Source organism: Protopterus annectens, chromosome 9.part0 (assembly GCF_019279795.1).
Source record: "Protopterus annectens isolate FY-2018-M chromosome 9.part0, PAN1.0, whole genome shotgun sequence".
Lineage (NCBI taxonomy): Eukaryota > Metazoa > Chordata > Ceratodontiformes > Protopteridae > Protopterus > Protopterus annectens.
Window position 1 is genome coordinate 93,810,885 of NC_056743.1, and position 20,961 is coordinate 93,831,845.

Here is a 20,961-nt window from a genome sequence, read left to right on the forward strand (position 1 = left end):
GCGTGTTTTGATAAGGAGAACTCCTGGCTGGAATGGGGTTTGAAGGATGTCAGAGCCTTTTGTACTGCCATCATTTCCTTCTGGCCAATGTGTAAAGGACAGCAGTGGGCATACCAAAGACCTTGGGTGCACCTGCCTTCTAGGTGAGCGCCCCAAGCAATGTCTGAGGCGTTGGTGGTAATGGTCTGCTCAGTAGGGCGAAGACTGAAGGAAAGACCCTTGTTCTTGGCACAAGCCCCTGCGCATCAGAAAAACTTGGCCCTTATACAGGGGATCAGGGGGAGAGAGGTCTCTAGAGGTTGAGAGTGCTGACACCAAAGGTTCTACAGATACCACTGAAGTTCTCATGTGAAGCCTGTCCAGAGAATTAGAAGGATGCAAAATGCCATGTACCCCAAGGCTTGCAGGAACTTCCTTGCAGTGAGGTGACTTCTGGAAGCCAGCTGGGAAAAGCAGAGAGGCAGGAAGCTCTGCTTTTCTAAGGATAGGAAGGCCATTTGGGATGCTGTGTCCAGCAGTGTTCCCAAGAAAATGATTTTCCTGGAGTGCTTGCTTTGATTTCTTCTCGTTGATGGTGAACCCTAAGGAAGTTAGGAGGGTTTTGACGAAGAGGAGGTCCTGGAACAGCCTTTCTTTACACTCTGCCTGAATGAGGCACTCGTCCAAATAAGGGTAAATTTGTATGTTTCTCTGTCTGCAAAATGCTATGGCTGGGGCTAAGCATTTGGTGAATACCCTGGAAGCAGTAGATAAGCCAAAGGGTAGTGCAGAGAACTGAAAGTGTTGCGAGCCTGCTCTGAAGTGCAGGAATTTCCTGCAGGATTCCTTTATGGGGATGTGGAGGTAGGCATCCTTTAGACCTAGGGTCAGTAACCAGGCATTTTTTGTCAGTATAGGCAGCAGCTTGCTGCAAAGTTAACATTTTGAATTTGGGGACCACCAAGGAGGTGTTTAGAATGGACAGATCCAGGATGGGGTGCCAAGAGCCCTATTTTCTGAGAGAAAGGGATTGTCTGGAATAAAAGCCTTTTCCTGTTTGATCTGCAAGAACAGGTTGTACTGCCCCCTGGGATATGAGAGTTTGGACTTGTTTCGATGCCTCTGCCCACTGATTTGAAGGCAAGTCTGGGTACCGTCTTGGAATTGGGAGTTTGTTGAAAGCTAATTTTCTTTACAGAGGAAGACCCTTCCCTCCTAGCTTTTGGTGAGTGAAAGGGGGGGAGACAGGGAGTCATTTAGAGTTTTGGCCATAGAAGGATGGCTTAGAACTCCCTGCCTTTGGGGCAGAGGTGGTCCACTGTTTGGTTCATTGTTGTCCCTGGGATAGGGGCCTGGATGGTCTGTCCCTGCGGGGCTTACCTTGTCCCTGGTCTGCTAGGTGTAGGAAAGGACCAGTGCTTAAGAGGGAAAATTCCTGCTGAGCCTAGGAAGTTGAACCTGAAATAAATCTTTTACTGTTTGCAGAGACTTTGCTTTGTCTTCCACATTTTTAAGCACCTATTCTGCTTTTATTCCAAACAAGTGGTCCTTATCCAAGGGTGCATCTATTAATTTAGACTTGACATGATCAGGGAGAGGTTGTTCCTTTACAACCATGTATGCCTCCTAATGAAAGATCCTTATACTGCTATTCTGCTTGAAGCTTCTACGGCATCATATCTGCAGCGTAATGAGTGTTTAGACACCTGACAAGTAGAGTGCAGTAAATTTGCTAATTCCTTCTAATTTCACAATCAGGGAAGGTTGAAATATTTTGCTTTAATAGTTCCAAAGTGTGTTGTTGATATTTTAACATATGGATCTGACAGTTGAGTGCTCTGATAGCTAAAGTTGCAGATGTGTATACTTTTTTACCCCATCTGTCCAGAGCTCTGGAATTCTTGCCAGAAGGAACAGGATTTTTTGCAGAACTAGCCTTAGCTCTTTTAGGTCCCTGTGTAATGACCTCCGGGTCTGCAGCAGAATTTTTGTGTAGATATTTCTGAGAATCCGGTACTCTGTAATACCTGTCAGGTTTACTGGGAGGAGGCGGGAAGGCATCAGGGGCTAAGCTGGATTCATGGAAAACATCATCCACCACTTCTAACATAGGGGGGATGGCTAGGGGTCTGTGTTAGGGCAGATCTACAAAACTCTTAGTCTTTTCCTAGACTGGGTGAAAGTCCTGAGATTCCCAGTAGAAATGCTCCCTGAGGGTGTGATGGGTTTCCCTAAAGGAAAGGTCTTCTGGTGGGGAAGCAGAAGGGGCAGATTCCTCTGCATCTGAATCCTCATAAGCAGTCAAGAGGTGGCTGTTCCTCTTCAAAATCTGAATAATCTGATTCCTTAGAATCCTGTTCGGTCAATTTTTCAGGAAAAGGGGGTCTTTTCCTTTTTGAAGTTCTAGCCTGACTCCCCCTGATAAGGGAGAGAAGACCGTCCGCCATTTTAAGCATTTGGGCTTAGGGTGGTGGAGCATGAGCAAGATGGTGGCTAGAAGTGGATTTTCAAGGAGTGACCTGGTTTCTAGGCCTAAGAGTATCCATCGGTCTGAGAGAAATAGTAGTCTGTGAGAAGATGTCGTTTTTCGTCTAGAATCGGTAGTGTAAAAGGCCTCCTCAGAAGCCAGTGCCTGTGTCACAGCTCTGGCCCCAACTGAAGCAGAGACAACCAAATGCTCGGAAGACAAAGATTTCTACAGCATACCAGACTCTGAAAGGGTCTCGGTAGAGGCCTGCGTAGATATCGTATCGGACATCAGGGGCTGCAAAAACGCCTCGCTGAATTCCAGAGAACTGAAGACAAGCTTGGCGGCAGCATCGTTGGAAGGCTTAGCCTTGTGTGGTCTTGTCTCTATCTTTTTCTCTACGTTCTTTGAAGAATGTCTACGGTTTGTCTGACTGATGGCATTTCGGAATGTGAAGACTGAACGCGAAAATACGGATCACATACATAAGACCTCTACGACGAATGGTTCTCCCGTTAAAGAGGGCACAAAACCGGCAACGGCGGACGTCGTGGTCTGGGCCTAAACAAGTGATGCAGTGTGAATGGAAGTCTCATTGTGGATCTGCTTTCCACAGGCGAGACAACTGTTAACTTTTTCAGACATCAGTTAGTGCAAGAAAAAAGGATCCCCAACAGGGTACTTCACTTTAGACGTTTTCAGCTGTAATTCGAACTCTGGTAGCAACCGACTGGCACACTTGCCAACTGCTTCTGCTACGGGCTCCATGGCAAGAAGGACTGATGTAATGGCATCAGCTGTCTTGCTTTATAGCACTGATGCCCTGACGTCAGTCAGCAAGCGATAGCAGGTGACAGAAAAACACGGACTCTGGTATTTGGGCCGGCCAAGGGCTACCACACAGCAGAGGTTCCCCACAGGTGATGACTGCAACAGTGAAACATGAAGAACACAGCCCGATTACTGCCGACAGCAATCTGTATGCGTCCCTCAAAGCTTGACCTCTTCTCACCATCGTAAAGCACCTCATTTCCTTCTCTTCTCCAGATCGACCTACCTATCTGCTCTCATACAAACAGTAGAAAAAAAATATATATTCACATCTTCCTTGCATACAGTACAACCTTCCTCCCCAAAAGGCCTCATGTATCGCTTCTAGGCTGGTGCAGAGGAGACAGAAATCAGCATGACAGGAAAGGAGCAAGGGTATCAAAGTGGACTGGACATGGCCTATAAAGATCTAATAGTATGTTAAGTACCCAACTTTTGTGCCTTACACAGAATATTAAGCACCTAACTTTATCTGACATGATCCAGTCAGCCACTTCAGAGTCCCTGGCTACACATCTTGGTTGGCTTGATGAAAAAATCCTACAAAGGATGGTGACCCCAAACGACTACCTACATCTTGAGAACACATCTTGCTTACAGTGTCATGCAAAAGTGTGTAGTGAAGCTCATGCTGCAGAAGCACAGGATGTCATCTGCTGACATCTCTAAAGAAAGCTGAAGAAGCTGCCGGCAAAGATCTAGTGGAATGAACTCTGTTTTTACCTGGAACTGTCTTAATAGAAGCATAAAAGTAAATAAGACAATATGCAAAGACTAAAAAAATGTAACTCTGGAAATCTTCTTGGTCAATCTATTTTTTTTTTAAATCAACTAAGAAACTGGTTATCCTTTTAAACATTTATGGATATGTTAACATCCACCATTCACATGGAAATTTATTATCAAGATTTCAACAGTGATAATCTGTGTTGAATCTACAGCTGTTTAACATCTATCCTTGTAGTATTTTGATATCTTATGACTGGATAAGTAAATTCTCTAATGAACGCATGACAGGGGCTAAAGGCTTTAAGTGGGATGTTAAGTGTCTAAAATACCTATACAGATTACTTCTCTAAGTGGTCTTGCATCAGTGAGCTTAAAACAGCTACAATGTACACTGGGTGGAAGTTGCTCTTCTTCACTGCACCACTAAGTTCAAATTAAAAGATGTCAGTTTGTACAAACACTTAGGAGTGACTGACCTCCCAGAATCTGGTTTAGTGAAAATGCAGTAAAGATCATCAGAAAGGTTTAAGAAGTGTACCCTGCCTAGGAAGAAATGTTTCCAATATTTTTACTTATTTTATCACACTTGCGTATAAATGTGCATTCTTATGTGACAAACATTTCTGAAACAATGGGAAACTGTCATCTCATGAAGTTGATCCAGCAGCTCTAGCTAGTGTTTAAAACGAAGTTCCTTTAAACTCCCATAAGGCATCTGTCCCTCGGATTCAGTCTGCTGCATCTACGGGATGGTCCATACATACAGCACACAGAAATGGTGGAGGATAGGACAGGCTTCAAGTGGGCGGCACAGTGGTGCAGCAGTTAACTTTGTCGCCTCACAGCAAGATGTCATCTGGTTTGATTATCAGCTGGGGTGCCTTCTGTGCAAAGTCTGCATTTCCTCCCTGCAATCGTGTGGGTTTCCACCAGGTACTCAGGTCTCCTCCCACATTTCCAAAGACATGCGTCTGGAATGTTTCTCCTTTGGCCTTGGCTGAAAATAGGCTCCGTCCTAGCTGTACTTTTCCAGTTAACAAATGTTAAATAAAAATAAAGTTAAATAAAACTGACTGGATGGACTAAGGATAAGTAGAAGCCAGTTTTATTTTAAGTACATAACTTCTGCATCCTATTTCAGCCAGTCTGTCCAACTCAAGTGATGACACAAAATCCCAAGTTACCCACTTGCCTTGGTAGAATCATGAAAGGATGCCCTTTAGGACAGTAGCTCCAAATGAGCTGGACCTAGATATACCCAGTTTTATACTTACAGATTTTGTTTGGTGAAGGTAGAAATGCAGATGCCCTTCAACGTTGAATGGACAAAATTTTGGGATGCTTAAAGTGAAATAGTGGACCCATAGTGAACACTAGAAACGGCTGTTAGATGAACCCTCTTATTATGGGTGAGGAGTTGAACCTTCAGTGAAAATCTGAAATAGATGCTAAATACACCATCCTAAAGGAAAAACTGGACCCCTTATCAAAAAGGTCAGCCAAAAACTCTAGTATGGCAAGGATGAGTGCAATAAACAAATTCATTCACCTCTGAACTGTCCACAGAGAGAACTGTACCCTTTCCCCTTGAACACATTTCTGGTAGAAGACTTCTGGGTTGCTGCTAGGACTGGACCACTTCTGTCTGGCAAATGGCTTGATAGTAGCCAACACACTGGTTCAGAAAAAGACAGTCACATACAAGAGAAGCCGAAATGCAACTAAGGTAGACTTCCTCCTAGGAAGGAAAAAGAATTGGGGTAGAACCCATGATTGCAAAGTCATCTCCAGTGAAACAGTTGGCCCACTACATAAACCACTAGTTGCCACAATCAGCTACAAGCAGTGGTCAAAGAAACCTGGAAGTTGACTGAAGAGAAAGCACTACAGTTCAAGGGGTTACTTGAGGCTCTAGCACCCCAAAAAGAGGAGGAAATAGGTGGAGTTGAACAAGAATGGCAGCTCCTAAAAACAGCATGTATTAGGACTACAGAAAAGATATGTGGCCAAGCCAGGTATGGAAAAAAGGTACATAAGAGAATATGGTGGTGGAATGCAGAAGTCCAAAAAGTTATTAAAAGAAAGGAGTGCAGGAAGAAGTGGGAGATAGAAAAGACTGACAAGGCTAGGAAGGACTACTGGCTGGCTAACAAAGAAGTTACAATAGCAAAGAATAGGGCATCGGAGACACTCTACCAACTTCTGGAAAGTGACTCAGTAAGTGGCACAAAGAAACTATATCAGGTTGCAAGGCAAAGACAGAAAGATAAAGAAGATAGTCAGACACTCTTCATAAGGGAAGCCAGCAACAATCCGCGCACCAGTCCACAGGACAACAAAAGCAGATAGGAGTACTTCCAAAAACTTCTTATGAAGAGAATCCCACATAAGCTGTACTTCCCCATAAACAGCCTACAATGAGAGAATATGAGGAGCCCACCCTAGAAGAAGTAAGAAGTGCACTAAGGAAAATGAAGTCAGGGAAAGCAGCAGGCTCAGATGAGGTCACAACAGATATGATAAAGATGCTGGATGAGATGGGACAGAAATGGCTCCTGAGGGTACTAATAGCCACATGGAGAGAAAGGCGTACCCTAGATGACTGCAAAATAAATATATTTGTGCCACTGTACAAGAACAAAAGGGACATCCACAACTGTGGGCAGTACAGAGGCATCAAACTCCTATCACACTGCATGAAAGTTCTGGAGAGGGTAAATGATAAACAGATATGCAGAGTAGTAAAATGTAAAATGGAATTAAGCAGTTCAAATTCAGATCAGGATGCAACACAAAGTACAGCTGTTACCTTAAATGTAGATGTTGGAGTGTATTCACTGTTGCAGTCATTACATTTGGGTAATCCTGCTGGCAGGTTGCGGTCAGCCGGCCTGAATTCCAAGGTCTTGGGTCCTGCGTCGGCTGCTGTCGCCCCTTCCCTGACGTCAGGTTGTCAGGGGTATAAAAGAAGCAGCCAACGCCATTTTCTTCAGTTTTTCTTGCCCCAGATGTCAGGTGTCCCCAAAAAGGGTAGCCAAAGTTTATGTATATATTTAAAAATACACCAATATAAATTTTACCTTCATCTATAAGCAAATACACCACATAGGTAGTATAAATCAGAGAAGGAAAGATAAGATCCAAAAGAAAAAAGGGTGAAGGCGGGTAGGTAACCTGGACTGCAACAGTGAATACACTCGAACATCCACATTTATGGTAAGTGTACACAACTGTACTATGCTCTTCGTGCTTCACTGTTGCAGTCATTACATTTGGGTAGAGTCCCAAAGCTATGGTTGGAAGGCTGGAATTAGACAGCAGTAGGGGCGGCTATGAGGCCCTGCAGAACTGCAGTGGCAAAGCCTGCCCTGGATTTAGAGTAGAGTGGCAGATGACAATGCTTTGTAAAGGTGTGCACTGAACTCCAAGTAGCTGCCTCTAAAATGTCTCTTGGTTGGTACTCCCCTGAGAAAGGCTGCTGAGGTGGCTGCAGCTCTGGTGGAATGAGGCCTAATGCCCTTAGGCACTGGCTTGCCATGGTGTAAGTAGCAGGAACGAATGCAGTGGCCTAACCACTTAGAAATAGTCTGCTTTCAGATAGGCTTTCCTTGTGATCCTGCAGCATATGCCACTAGTAATTGTTCTGTCGTCCTGAAAGCTTTGGTTCTGTCCAAGTAGAATGTAAGTTGCCTGTGTAAGTCCAAAGAAAGCAGAATTCTCTCCCCCTTGTTCTGTGGATTTGGGTAAAAGGTTGGCAGATGGATGGCTTGGTTAAGAGTCACACTGGACACTACTTTAGGCATAAATGCTGGGTTTGTCCTCAGGGAGACCCTGTCAGGATGAAAAATGATGTAAGGTTCCACCAGCCATGAGCGCCTGTATCGCTGAAACTCATCTTGCAGAAATAATTGCTTAGAGAAGAGCTGTTTTCCAAGATAGAAACTTCATATCAGCAGTAGCAGCTGGCTGAAAAGGCAGGGTGAGCTTTTCCAAGACATAGTTGAGGTCCCATGCAGATATTGGTAGTTTCCTTGGGGGACTTAAATTTTTGGCTCCTCTGAGGTACTGCCTTAATAAAGGGTGTGAAAAAAGTGGTGGCTCTGTATTGTAATGAGCCAAAATGGCAGAGGCATGAATTTTAATTGATGAAAACAATAGGCCTTTGTCCAGCATCTCAGTTAAGTATTGCAAAATCTGAGGAATATTTGGTACCACTATCAGTTCCTTGTGCCTGGTTCCAGGCACAAAATCTTTTCCATTTTCCAGCTTAAGACTTTCTAGTACTAGGCTTTCTGGCTTCCAGAATGACATCCATCACAGCTTTACTGAGAGGTGTTTTTTGTATGACTACATTGTCCGCCATACTGCCAAGTTTAATGTCCTGAGTTGGCTGTGCATGATTTTGCTGGGAAAGTAGTAGAGGTATTTGAGGTAAGGTCCAAGCTGGGTAGAGAGAGAAGTTTCTTAGTATTGGATATCAGTACTGGCGTGGCCAGTCTGGGGCAATCAGTATCATCTTTGGCTTCTCCTGTCTGACCTTTAGGAGCACCTTGGGGAGGAGAGGCAGTGGAGGAAAGGCATATACTGAAAGGTTTTTCCAGATGAAAGATAGGGCATCCACTTTCCATGCTTGTCTGTGATTAGTCCTTGTGCAGAATCTTTTTAGCTGATAATTGACAGGGGAGGCAAATAGATCTATGTCCGGGCATCCCCATTTCCTTGTTATCATGCTGAAGACTTGTGGATCCAGCTTCCACTTATGGGTATCCATGAGGTATCTGCTTAGTCTGCCAGAGTATTTTCCTTTCCTGGCAGGAGTTGTGCCTGCAGATGTACTTGGTAAGTCAAAGCTGTGTCCCACAAGGTCATGGCTAGTTTGCAAAAGGGGTAATAATGTGTGCCCCCCTGCTTGTTTATATACCACATGACCGTGGTGTTGTCTGTCTTTATCAGTAGTCGTCTCAGATGAAGTAGGTCCTTGAAGGCTATCAGGGCATTTTGAACAGCTAACATCTTTTTGATTGACATGTAAATGCATTTGGCTTGAGGACCATGTGCCCTGAATGCATCTTCCTGCCGTGTGGGCTCCCCAGGCATAGTCTGATGCATCTGTTTTTAGTGTCTGCCTGGCTGGGGGTAAGGTGAATGGCTGTCCCTTGTTCTGGTGACAAGCCTTTGCCCACCATCGAAACTCCTGTTGCAGGCAGGGAATGAGAGTAATGACTGTTTCCAGGCTGTGGCAATGTTGAGTCCAAACACTTTTTAGGTACCACTGAAGTTTCCTCATATGCAGTCTTACATATGGAATTAGTAGGATGCAGGATGTCATGAAGCCCAAAGCCTGCAGAATTATTTTGCAGATAACTAGGGCTTTGTTGCCAACATTTTGAAATAGGTAGTCAGTTGCCTTTGTCTGGCGTGAGATAACCATCTGGGCAGTTGTATTCAAGCTTGCACCCAGGAATGTTATCTCTTGTGAGGGTACTAGTTTTTATTTCTTTTTGTTGACTGTGTACCCTAGGCATGTTAGAAGTCTTTTCACAAACACCAGAAGTTGAAGAAGAATGACCTTGTTCTCTGCTTGAATGAGACAGTCATCCAAGTAAGGATATATTTGTATTCCTCTTTGTCTGCAGAATGCAAGTACTGGTGCCAGGCACTTTGTAAAGACGCTGGGCGCAGTAGATGAGCCAAAGGGCAGTGCAGAGAATGGGTAATGCATTGAGCCAGCCTCGAATCTTATGCATCTTCTGCATGACTATCTGATTGGAACATGCAGGTATGCCTCTTTTTGGTCTAAAGTCACAAGCCAAGTATTCTTGCCCAGCATGGGCAGAAGCTGCTGCAAAGTCAACATTTTGAATTTTGGAATATCCAGGAAAATATTCAGAAAAGATAGGTCCAGTATTGGCCTCCAGACCTTGTCCTTTCTGGGTACCAAGAAACAGTTGAGTAAAATCCCAGCTCTTGCTCTGGTACTTGTTGAATGGCCCCCATGTCCATGAGGGATGAGACTTGTTTTTGTTGCCCATTGATTTCTTGGCAGATCTGGCCAGCCATTTGCCTTTGGCAGAGTATGGAAATGGAACTTGTAGCGTTGTGACACTATGCTTAGAACCCACTTGTCCTGGGTTATGATGTGCCAATTTTGAACAAAAAGTGCTAATTTTCCCCCTAAGGGTGCTGCCAGAAGATAAGTGCTTGGTGCAAGCAGGGGGAAGTCATTGGGACGGTTTTCTGTATGTTTGTGATCTATCTTCTCCAGCTTTGGAGGTAGAAACATCCCACTGCTTGGGCCTATAAGAACCTTGCGCCTGGGATCTGGCCCTAGGGCGTCTAGATCTGCCCCTTTGAGGTCTGTCTGACACAGGAAAGGACCAATTTTTTGTAGGCCAGTGTCTACTAAACCTAGGTGGCTGTACTTGTAAAACACCTTTGACAGTTTGCACAGATTTAGCTTTGTCCTCCACTTTCTTTAACACCTCTTCTGCCTTAACACCAAAGTATCATGCTGTAAAGGTGCATCTACTAATTTAACTTTAACTTGATCAGGCAAATTTTGTTCCTTTAACCAAGCATGCCTCCTAATTACAGAACCCGTAACTGTGGCCCTGTAGGAGGCCTCCAAATAATCAAAACCACATTGCAAAGTAAGTTTTCCAACTTGTTCTGCTGCATACAATAAATCCTGCATTTCCTTGTTTTCTGCACATTCAGAATTTAACAACATTTTCTGTTTAAGCAATCCCATGACATGTTGCTGATACTTAAGCATATGAAATTGACAGTTTAAGGCCCTCATAGCCAAAGTTGCAGAAGTAAGTGTAAACCTTTTTTCCCCATCTATCCAATGCCCTTGAATCTCTGTCAGAGGGGGTTGGGTTTTTTTGCAGTGGAAGCCTCAACTCCCTTTGGACCCTGTGAAATAGTTTATGGGTCAGCAGCAGGGTATTTAAAAAGAAATTTGCGAGAGTCAGGAACCTTGTAATATCAGTCAGGCTTAACAAGAGCTGGGGGAGTAAGGAGTCAGGGGTCAGACTAGACTCTGAAAACACATCATCTACAATGTCTAACACAGGTGGAATGGCTAGAAGCATGTGCTGAGGTAGTAAAAGAAAATCCCTGAGCCTCTTTTTAGATTCTGAAAAACCTTGGCTCTCCCAGTGGAAATGCTCCCTCATGGTATGCAAGGTTTCCCCAAAGGAATAGTCCTCAGGAGGAGATGCTGAAGGTATAGATTCTTCAGCATCAGAATCCTCATGGGGGAAGAGAATATTCCTGATCAGAAGAGGAATCAGAAGAAATAGAAACCTGATCTGAAGATTCATAGTCAGTGTCTTGCCTTGGCCTCTTATCAGGAGGGGGATGGGAACCCCTGATCAAGGTAATCAAGTCTTCGGCCATTTTGAGCATCTGTTTTTTTGGGGCATAGAGGCCTGTCCACGTAGCTCTTGAGTTTGTTTCCTTGCTTTAGAAGGTGCTTTAGTCTTTGCCTTTGAAGCTGAAGTCGTTTTAATGTAAAGATGTTTAGGATTGAATACACCCTCAGAAGCCGGTATCTATCAGCTGCTCTGGACCCATCTGAGGGATTAGCGTCCGAGGCTCCAATACCTTGAGTATCCAGCGGCATGGCCGACTCCACGTGGGAGTCGGTAATGGCTTGCGACTCTAAAGTAGCGGGTGTCAGGGGCTGCGAAAGCACCTCACTGAGAACCGGCGACTTGCTTAGGAGAAGCTTCGTCGTTGGTTTTGGGCCTCAGTTGTTTTTCTCTATCCTATTCTTTGTGTTTTTTGTAAACTCCGGTAGTCGGATGGCTATCCGACGACATTTCAGGATGATTAAACCGGCGTCCAAAAAGTTTAAAGCAAAATCATACAGATGCTTAACAGTGCATTGGTTAAATCTAGCACAAAATCGACAACCAGTAACATTGTGATCAGGGCCTAGGCAAGGAATACAGTAAGAATGAAAATCCTTATGAGGTATTTGCTTTCCACAAGAAATACAATTATTAACTTTTTCTGACATCAGTCTGGAGCAAGAAAAAAGTTTCCCCAACAGGGTACTTAGCTTCATTGAAGACTTCGGATCTGAAACTCAAACACGAAAATCTCAGGAGTCGGCCAACCGGCACTTGAGAACTGCTTCTGCTTTGGGCACCGCGCGGCAATAAAGACTAAAGAAAATGGCGTTGGCTGCTTCTTTTATACCCCTGGTGACTTGACGTCAGGGAAGGGGCGACAGCAGCTGACGCAGGACCCAAGACTTTGGAATTCAGGCTGGCTGAGGGCAACCTGCCAGCAGCATTACCCAAATGTAATGACTGCAACAGTGAAACAAAAAGAACATCTGACCCAATGTTTGCAGTGAGACAGATACTTGAGAAGAAGCTAGAGATGAGGAGAGTGTGCAACTGGGCATTCCTAGACTTGGAGAAAGCCTATGACGAGGTCCCAAGAAAGCAGATCTGGGCAGTACTGCAGTAGCTTGTAGTCCCAGAAACATTGGTAGAATTAGCGCAGGCTATGTAGGAGGACACAATGACTCAAGTACAAATAGTGTTAAGCCTCACAGAGAGGTTCCCAGTGAGAATGGGTGTACACCAGGGTTTAGCTCTGTGGCCAGTGCTGTTCATACTGGTCATAGACTACATTAGCAAAGAGTTTGGAGGGGACAGATTAACAAAGTTGCTGCATACAGACGATGTGGTATTACAGGTACACTGTGACCTAGAACTTCAGCAAAGGATAGGGAGAATGGAATGCAAAACTGTAGGCAAATGGGATGAAACTAAGCAAAAAAAAAAAAATGGCGGTAATAGCGGCAAATTGGGGAAATCAGAAGAACCTAAAAATAGAAGGGAAGACGATGGAACAGGTAAACAGCTTCAAGTATCTGAGGAGGAGTGGTTGAGGAGAAGGGAAGTCTGAATTAAGAAATTAAAGCTACAATCAGAGGGGCTGCAGCCAACTGGTATAGAGTTGTCAGGTGTAGTCTTCGACAAAAGAATGCCAAAGAAGCTGAAAAGTAAGGTGTACAAGATAGTGGTGTGACCAGTACTACTGTATGGTACAGAAACCTGAGCAGTAAAGGCAAAGCAGATGAAGACACTAGAGGTGTTAGAAATTAAGTGCCTGAGAAGGGTGGTAGGATATACATAGAGACAGACGAAGCAAAGAGGACAGAAGAGCAGAAGCCAAAGTAGCTTCAATTGCAGAATAAATCAAACAGAACACAATACTGTGGTTTGGACACATGAGCAGAAAATAAGACAATTTGGTGAGGATGATTTGGGACAGACAGGAAGACGGTAAGAGGAAGCAAAGACTTCCAGCAAAGAGGTGGATGGAATGTGTGAAAGAATATCTGCGACAGTCAGGCATGAGTGTTGAAGAAAGCATGAGTGTGGCACTGAATCAAGAGAGCTGGTGACAGTTAACACGATACCCAAACGCCATGTAGAAAAAATGGGAAGGGGGGGGGGGGCTATGATGATGAAGAAGAAAACCTCCAGTGTCAGATTTTAGCACTAATGCAAATATTATGAGGTGACAACTGTGTAAAAAAAATCTTTTCAGAAAATATATACCCGTCAAATCAGGTTTAAATATGGAATGACCGCTACAGCTAAGCAATCTACGTGTAAAAACAAATACCAAACCAATATTAGAAAGACTATACAGTTACATAAGCTAGGGTAGAGGCAGACTGCACAAGTAGCTACAATACTTGCGTCATTTAAGTACAGTCTAATGAATTTAAGCAAACAGTTCAAATAATATGCTGAACTATTAATTTTATGCATTTTCAGAACAGCATAAATAAAAAAAAAAGTTGTTTTGAAAAGAAATGTTGAAACAGCAATGCTTTACAAATCATAACAAAAGCACATTCTCACCTTGCAGGGTCAGGATATATGGGATGCTCCCGAGGTACTGATGCATCATAACGAGACAATGAAATGAGAGAGGATTCCAGCAGTCTTCTATGAATGAGAGAGAAAACACGGACTTAAGTATGTATATTATTACATGAACACAAGACAGAAGTGCTTATTTACGGAGCTTCTCAATTGCATGAGGAATGCTGCATGCTCATTTCAAGTGCATCAATGCAGACTATTTCAGTTAGTAAAAGGAGTGGAGCACTGCAGCAAATACACAAGAAAGTCACACACTTTGCCAGTATCAAGCCTTATCATTGAACTACAAAAGTTGGTGTGAAATGTGCATCTTTCTAATCTGTTACTTCGTGATTATGTAAACTGTATGCAAATTAAAACTGTTTCTATTCCAGTCTTATAATCCAACATTCTTTATCATTCTTCTCTCAAGTAATGGACGGTAACAATCCATGTGTTTAATGGCCAAGAGCTTCAGTAGCACCACTTGGCAACAATCAATTTAAATGAATAAGATTGTATGGCTAGAATTTATCCCTTTCCCCAAGCTGCAGCTACCTTGGAAATGAACTCCTTAAATTCTGGAGTTTGGGGTGATTTCCTTAAGTCAAATGTTTTGGTTTTGATCAGCTTAACTTTGACAATCTGCATGGCATACTAAGTACCCTACTCATAGGTTATTATGTCATCTGAACAGTCGTCAGACGACAGCTGGCAAAATCTGGGGTTATTAGAGATCAATGACAAGCCCAGTGCTCCTAACTCTCAACAAACGTACAAGTGCAAAATATGAACCCAAATGCAGTTACAATACTGAACACATTGACATCTATGCATTATGTTCGATATTTTGCAGTTACACTGTGCTGAAAGTTACGGTCAGCTGGCAAGACATCTTGTTTATTAAATTTGTGTGTCGAGCTAGGACAGCCAAGATGTTACAACCTTGGTTTAAAAGCTGATGGGCTTTTAGTCTCAAATACAAAGGGCAGGGAGCAGATATGGTTAAAAAAACACCAAGTCAAACTTTCAAGTCTTAACCATGAGATACAAAAGTTATTCTAAACCCCAACAATACCCACAAATTTCTGTTATCTACATGGCTGTTCTCAACTCAGTTTTCTTCTCTGCTCTTGTGGATTTCTACACTAATCCTTAAGCCATTAAAAATTAACTGCTTTTTTTGAAAGAATTATGTCAGCTCTCAAACAATACAATCTTACTTTCCCCCCACTTTATCTGCCTGTCTACAATATTTGGCTCACTTTGTCTTGCATACAAATACCAGCAGCCTTATTTTTAATATCCCCAATATTGCTCAAAGTGCATCACTAGCTTTGCAAAAAAAAAAAAAAGACAAGACACAGTGTGGCTCTGTCTACTAGAGGTCCATCTTTGATCCGTCCTCAGTTGGATATGATGCGTCCCCACTAATTAGAATTACACTGGCTTGTTTTTTGTATTTTTTTTTTGGGGGGGGGGGGCACCTGGCTGATAATATCCTCCTGTAATCCAAGAAATTAACATATGTATGTGATCAACATATTATAACCCAAACAAAAAATATTCTCAGAGATAGAAGAAAGATATTCCTGACTTATAACAGAGGAAGTCCAATTAAATCAATTGGTAACTGTGCTGGTTTTCTCTTCAAGCCAGAGGTAGCAGGCTGATAGTAGGCAAAACAAACTGTCTGTACCACCTCCGTTTCTTTTGTGCAAGATTCAAACTACATTTTGACAAGTATGTGCTTACACAGGGATAACAAGAGTCACCCTGGACACCAAGTAAAACATCAATTAGCACACCCCTGCTGTAACAAAAAGACAATAGTTAGGTAAAACTCATCACACCTTGCAAATTGATCCCAAAGACTCCTCTGATGAGGGGATGTCCCTGCAGCAGCAGTAGTGATCCCATCAACACCAGCTATGAAAAACCAAGCTGTCTTGTGTTCCCTTTAAGGATCACTTTGGAGATAGTATTCAAGACACATGAGAAGACTACTGAAGCAGTAGCAAAACGCTGCTCATCATATGGGGTGATGTCAACTTAAATGCTACAGCTTCACAAAATGCTCAAACACTTCAATCTTGAGCAAATGGTAAAACATCCAAAAAGGCCCAACACCTATGGGGAAAACACTCCATTTTAGACTTTACAATCACTAATACTGTCCATCGTTGTACATACTAACATCCTGCCAAACAGATTAGGTAACCACTACCTGGTCCTTTAAAAAGAGAAAAACCTAAGCCACACAGTCACAGGTCATTCTTTCCCTTAACACAAACTAGCAATCCAAAACCACTATTTTAACGTTGTAGGCTGACCTCCTTTGTACTACATTAAAAACTCAATAGATGCTTTCGCATTCTTTACCACAATCCTATCCAAGACGCAATTTTCTCAAAGAAGACTGAGAGGCTAGAAATGCCCATGCCTAACTAAGCAGCTCAAGAATCTCCAAACACACAGGGATATCATGAGGTGGGACTGGAAAAGATACAGCTAGTCAAATAACCACGTGAACAAAATACAACTCTCACTAAGAACACAAGCTAGAAAGGCCACCAAAACTCAGCCTAAACCGTATTTGTCAAGGATACACAAATGTCTGCTACAATAAAACATTTCTGTAAGAAAACAAAGCAATTGATTAAAGGTTATGTATTCACCATAACTAGGCATCAGTGTTGTCCACCTTCATTCTTCCTCAACGAATAGGTTACAGATCTGATCCAACTTGGCCGCATACTTCAAACTTTGGATCCAACTCTCAAGATCCTACCTCTACCTATAATGCCCTAGTTCATTCTCAATACCTCAGAGATTCAGTATATTGCCATAATATCCCATTTAGTTAGATAGAGAAAGGGACAGCTGAAAGAATAAGGCTCAAACTCAGGACTATAAGTTCCAATAAGGAATCTAAGAGTCCTCCAGAAGATTACAGGAAGGGGGATGGAGGGGACACACACACACACACACACTGAAGAAGAATGAAAGCGGAAAACAAAGATGCCTAGTCATGGAGAGTACAAAACTTTTAAATTTGACGTTGTCCTTTTCATTCCTCAACAGATGGTCACCAACTATGTTAATCTTGGGTGGCCCTCCTGGAAGGATATTTTGGAGAAACACTGAAACAAAGGCAGCTCTGCTTCTGGATATTTGATTCAATTTGTAACGAGTAACAAAGGTATGAGCACTGGACCATGTGGCTGCTGCATAAATATCAATAGAAGTTCACGACCAAAAAGCAGGTGAAGTGGCCATGGATCTTGCTCAGTGGGCTTTACGGGGAATTGGTAGAAAAATGCCTTGTTGAGAATAGGTCCAAGAAATGCAATCAACTATCCAATTAGAATTTACCTTTAGAAACTAGATACCCAGTTGATTTGATGAGGAGGATAAAAATAGCTGATTTGATTTTATAATACGTTTCATTCTGTGTAGATGAAACCATACTTGTCTGTGCACAACCAGGAGATGCATCACATATCCTCCTGTGTATGAAATATCTGGTAAGAAAACTGGTGAGTGAACAATTGCTTGCTGGTGTTTGGAGTGGGGAGAAAAAGAGAGAATGTAGCAGCCTCTGGATATTACATTTAACACCCTTGAACTGTTTGTCAAGTGTGTTGAGACTTCTGGGTGAAAGGAAGGTCAACCCCCGACAGCTTCCAGCACTTTAGGAGAGCTGAAAGGGCTTGCCAGAGAATGAGTCTCAGAAGAATCCATGTCACCCTCTGCCTCTAGGGTGACATGGACCATTAAACGCTTGTCTTCTGCCTCTGGAGAAGGGCTCCCACAAAGGTTCTGGAAAGGCCCTTTGGATTTACGAAACCATATTCTTTTGCCTCCACACTGGTTCCTCGAAAAGGAACTCTGAGGTGTGGAAAATTAGATTCCCATGGCAGAATGGGTCTTTCCATCTTTTTCCCTGTGGGTTAGTATATCTGCAACAGAAGGCCCAAACAGTGATGAGCCACCAAAACGGGCATTAACTAAGGAAGCCCTGAAGGATTTTGTAAAATCACACAGTCTCATCCAGGCATGTATCCTTAGGGATGGATATGAACTAGCGGCTCGTGAGGTACCTTTTGCTGTATGGGAGATTAGCTTCATCGAGGAGTTAGCAATGGATGACAGAGTGACCAGTTTGGGAGAAAGTTTAAGCTCTTTTGCAGGGATGAACCAAGAGAAAGGCTGAAAGCTCCTATATCATATCTCTCAGACATCAGGGTAAAATGAGCTAGAAAATTTAATGACTATAGCTCAAAGGTGGCTGATGGATAAATGCGCTTTCCAAGCCTGTCCAACACTCTAGACGCCTTGTTAGGTGGATGGTCAATGGCACTTACCTCTGCCCATTCTTCCTTAGTGGCTTCCACCACAATGATGGCATCAACACAGGGCCCTTACTCCAGTGTTTTCAATCAGAGGGTGGGACTAGGAATCTATTGGAGTGCTTAGGAATGGGCTTGATGGTATCCAGTTCCATGCCAGGCGGAAAACCAGATCCATGAGGTCATCCGGCAGAGGGGGGGGGGGGGTCACTGAAGACAAAGACTGGCCCACCCCCAAAAGCCTCCTAGAACATTGACTCCTCAGAAGACAAATGGACAGATCACCCACCTTTCTGCTTCAGGATCTCCAGAATTTATCTGAAGAAGCCATTATCAGGTGAGGATCAAGGGCATCCTTCTCCCTCATCAAAGTCAGTGTCTTCTGTCAATGACTCCAATGGGGAGTCTATGTGCCTCCTTTTGCGCATCTTCTTGGTCACTTCCTCTGAAGAGTACTCAGGGGAAGTATCAGAAAAAGGGGATACCTTTTGGGCAGGGAAATCCTGGTAAATGCTCAGGATGGGCTAACTCAGAAGAGAATGAGTAGGCTCAAGACCATGACTAAATGGAGGTACGAGGGGTAGGCAACAGGACATGAAATGATGGTTCTCTACTACGGGAGAAAACATTTTCTTCTACTTGGAAAGCTGATGGGCCAGAAGAAGCCCTCTCCGCCTCACCCAGAGCAATGAAGGGAATGTGGCCAGAACTCACTCCAGATCAGTGGTCTCCAGAGGGAACTGGACCTGAGCTGTCAAGGGCCGAACTACCAACGGGACAGCATGGCTCCAACAAAGATGAAGCTGACCCCATTCCCCTGGACCAGGTGACAATATCTCAGCTCTGAAATCCACTTTGTTCCAACGGAATAGGAATAGGAATAAGGCTGATCAAGGGCACAGAGAAGAGGAAGGTGGTTTCCCTGGCACTGAAGCTGACACACTCAGAGTCCCGAAATCTGCAATTCTGAAGCTGAGAGTCGGATTGTTGAAGTAGTTCTGATGGTAGGGGCTGGAGAGCTCACAGATCCAATAGGGGATGGAACAAACATCACCCCCATCTGAATCTGGGCCTTGAGGAACTTTCTGATCATCCTGTCCAAGTCTGCCTCAGACCAGCTTCTACAGGACCTGGCATAATTACCTCAGTTGGATCTGAGGAGACCTGTGGATCTGGTAAGGCAGAAGCTTTCTTCGGATCCAAGGAGGCAGGATCCGAAATTTTCTTAGCTTTGGTTTTTCGCTCCAAGGGGTCTCTAAGAGAAGCACAGAGAGACCTCCTCTTAGCCTATCTGGAAGATGACACCGTGGAAGGGTCTGAGTCTCAGAAGCTGAAGAAAGAAAACCCCTTAATATAAGTGCATTTTCCTTATCCACCAGGGCACACAGGTTAAAAGATGCACAAGCTTTGCAAAAAGCCTTAAAGTTATAAGGACCTAAACAAAAGACGCACTCCTTGTGGGCATCTTGTATGAGGATCTTGTGCCCACAAATACTGCAATGCTCGAAACCCCAGAGAAGGTTTTGTCAGACTTGACTCCTACAGAGAAATACCTGGCCTAAAGCCCACCAAAAGAAACCAAACACACAACACACAGAAACGGCTTAACACTAAAGAACCAATAAAATCCAATACCAAAAGGAATTTTTTTTTTTTTTTTTTTGTTTAACAAGTTTGAAGTCTAAAGTTTAAAGAAACAACTATACTAATACCACTACCGAGAAGTACAGGAGTATTCTGTTTTGTTTTCCACACATACTACTTCAAGAGAGTCATATAACAAGAAACTACAAGTTAAAATGAAATGAGGGAGGAGAAAGGTAAGAGATATCCTAGCAGGAGGTGAAGAAAAAAAGAGGCTTGCGTACATAACCAGCTAAATTGCTCGAGAACACAGATCTGCATCCGATCGCTGAAGCAGCAAACAAGCTCTAAGATGCTGGGGTGGACGTAGTGCATTATGGGTAAATGGAGGATCTCCAGAGTCCGATCCAAGTCTGGGAAATGTGGCCGAGCAGGATCTGAGACACTAATCGTGAGGAGGAATGAAGAGGGCAACATCAGATCAGCAGGGTAAGGGCAAATTTCCTAACTTCACTGCAACATATCACACACAGCAGTCTGAAATATAAGAAAAATACTGTTCACTTTCTGAGCATTTGCTTTTATTACTCAGTTTACTCATACAAACTGTACCCATACATGTATATGCATGTAGATATATATATACATTATATATATATATATATATATATATATATATATACACACACACACACACACACACACACACACACATATATATATATATATATATATATATATCTAGAGAGAGAGAGATTAACTCTCTCTCTCTCTCTCTATATATATATATATATATATATATATATATATATATATATATATATATACACACATGCACACACATGTATGTGTGTGTATACATATTGATATAAATATATACAGCTATATGTACACACATACGCACATATATACATATATATCTATATATATATATATATATATATATATATATATATATACACACACACACATACACAGATATATGTGTGTGTGTGTGTGTGTATATATCTATATATACACAGATATATGTGTGTGTATATATGTATGTATGCATGTATATATATATATATATATATATATATATATATATATATATATATATATATATAGACATAGC

At 42.9% G+C, this 20,961-nt stretch overlaps 1 protein-coding gene across 1 annotated transcript in view; it reads right to left on the minus strand.

Annotated features, from left to right (window-relative positions):
• AMBRA1 (autophagy and beclin 1 regulator 1) overlaps nt 1-20,961 on the minus strand; it is a gene marked incomplete in the record, with an annotated part of 1,868,076 nt that overhangs the window by 1,276,596 nt on the left and 570,519 nt on the right. Inside the window, 1 exon segment of the mRNA XM_044082605.1 lies at nt 13,906-13,992. Within this exon segment, the coding sequence (XP_043938540.1) occupies nt 13,906-13,992 (87 nt within the window).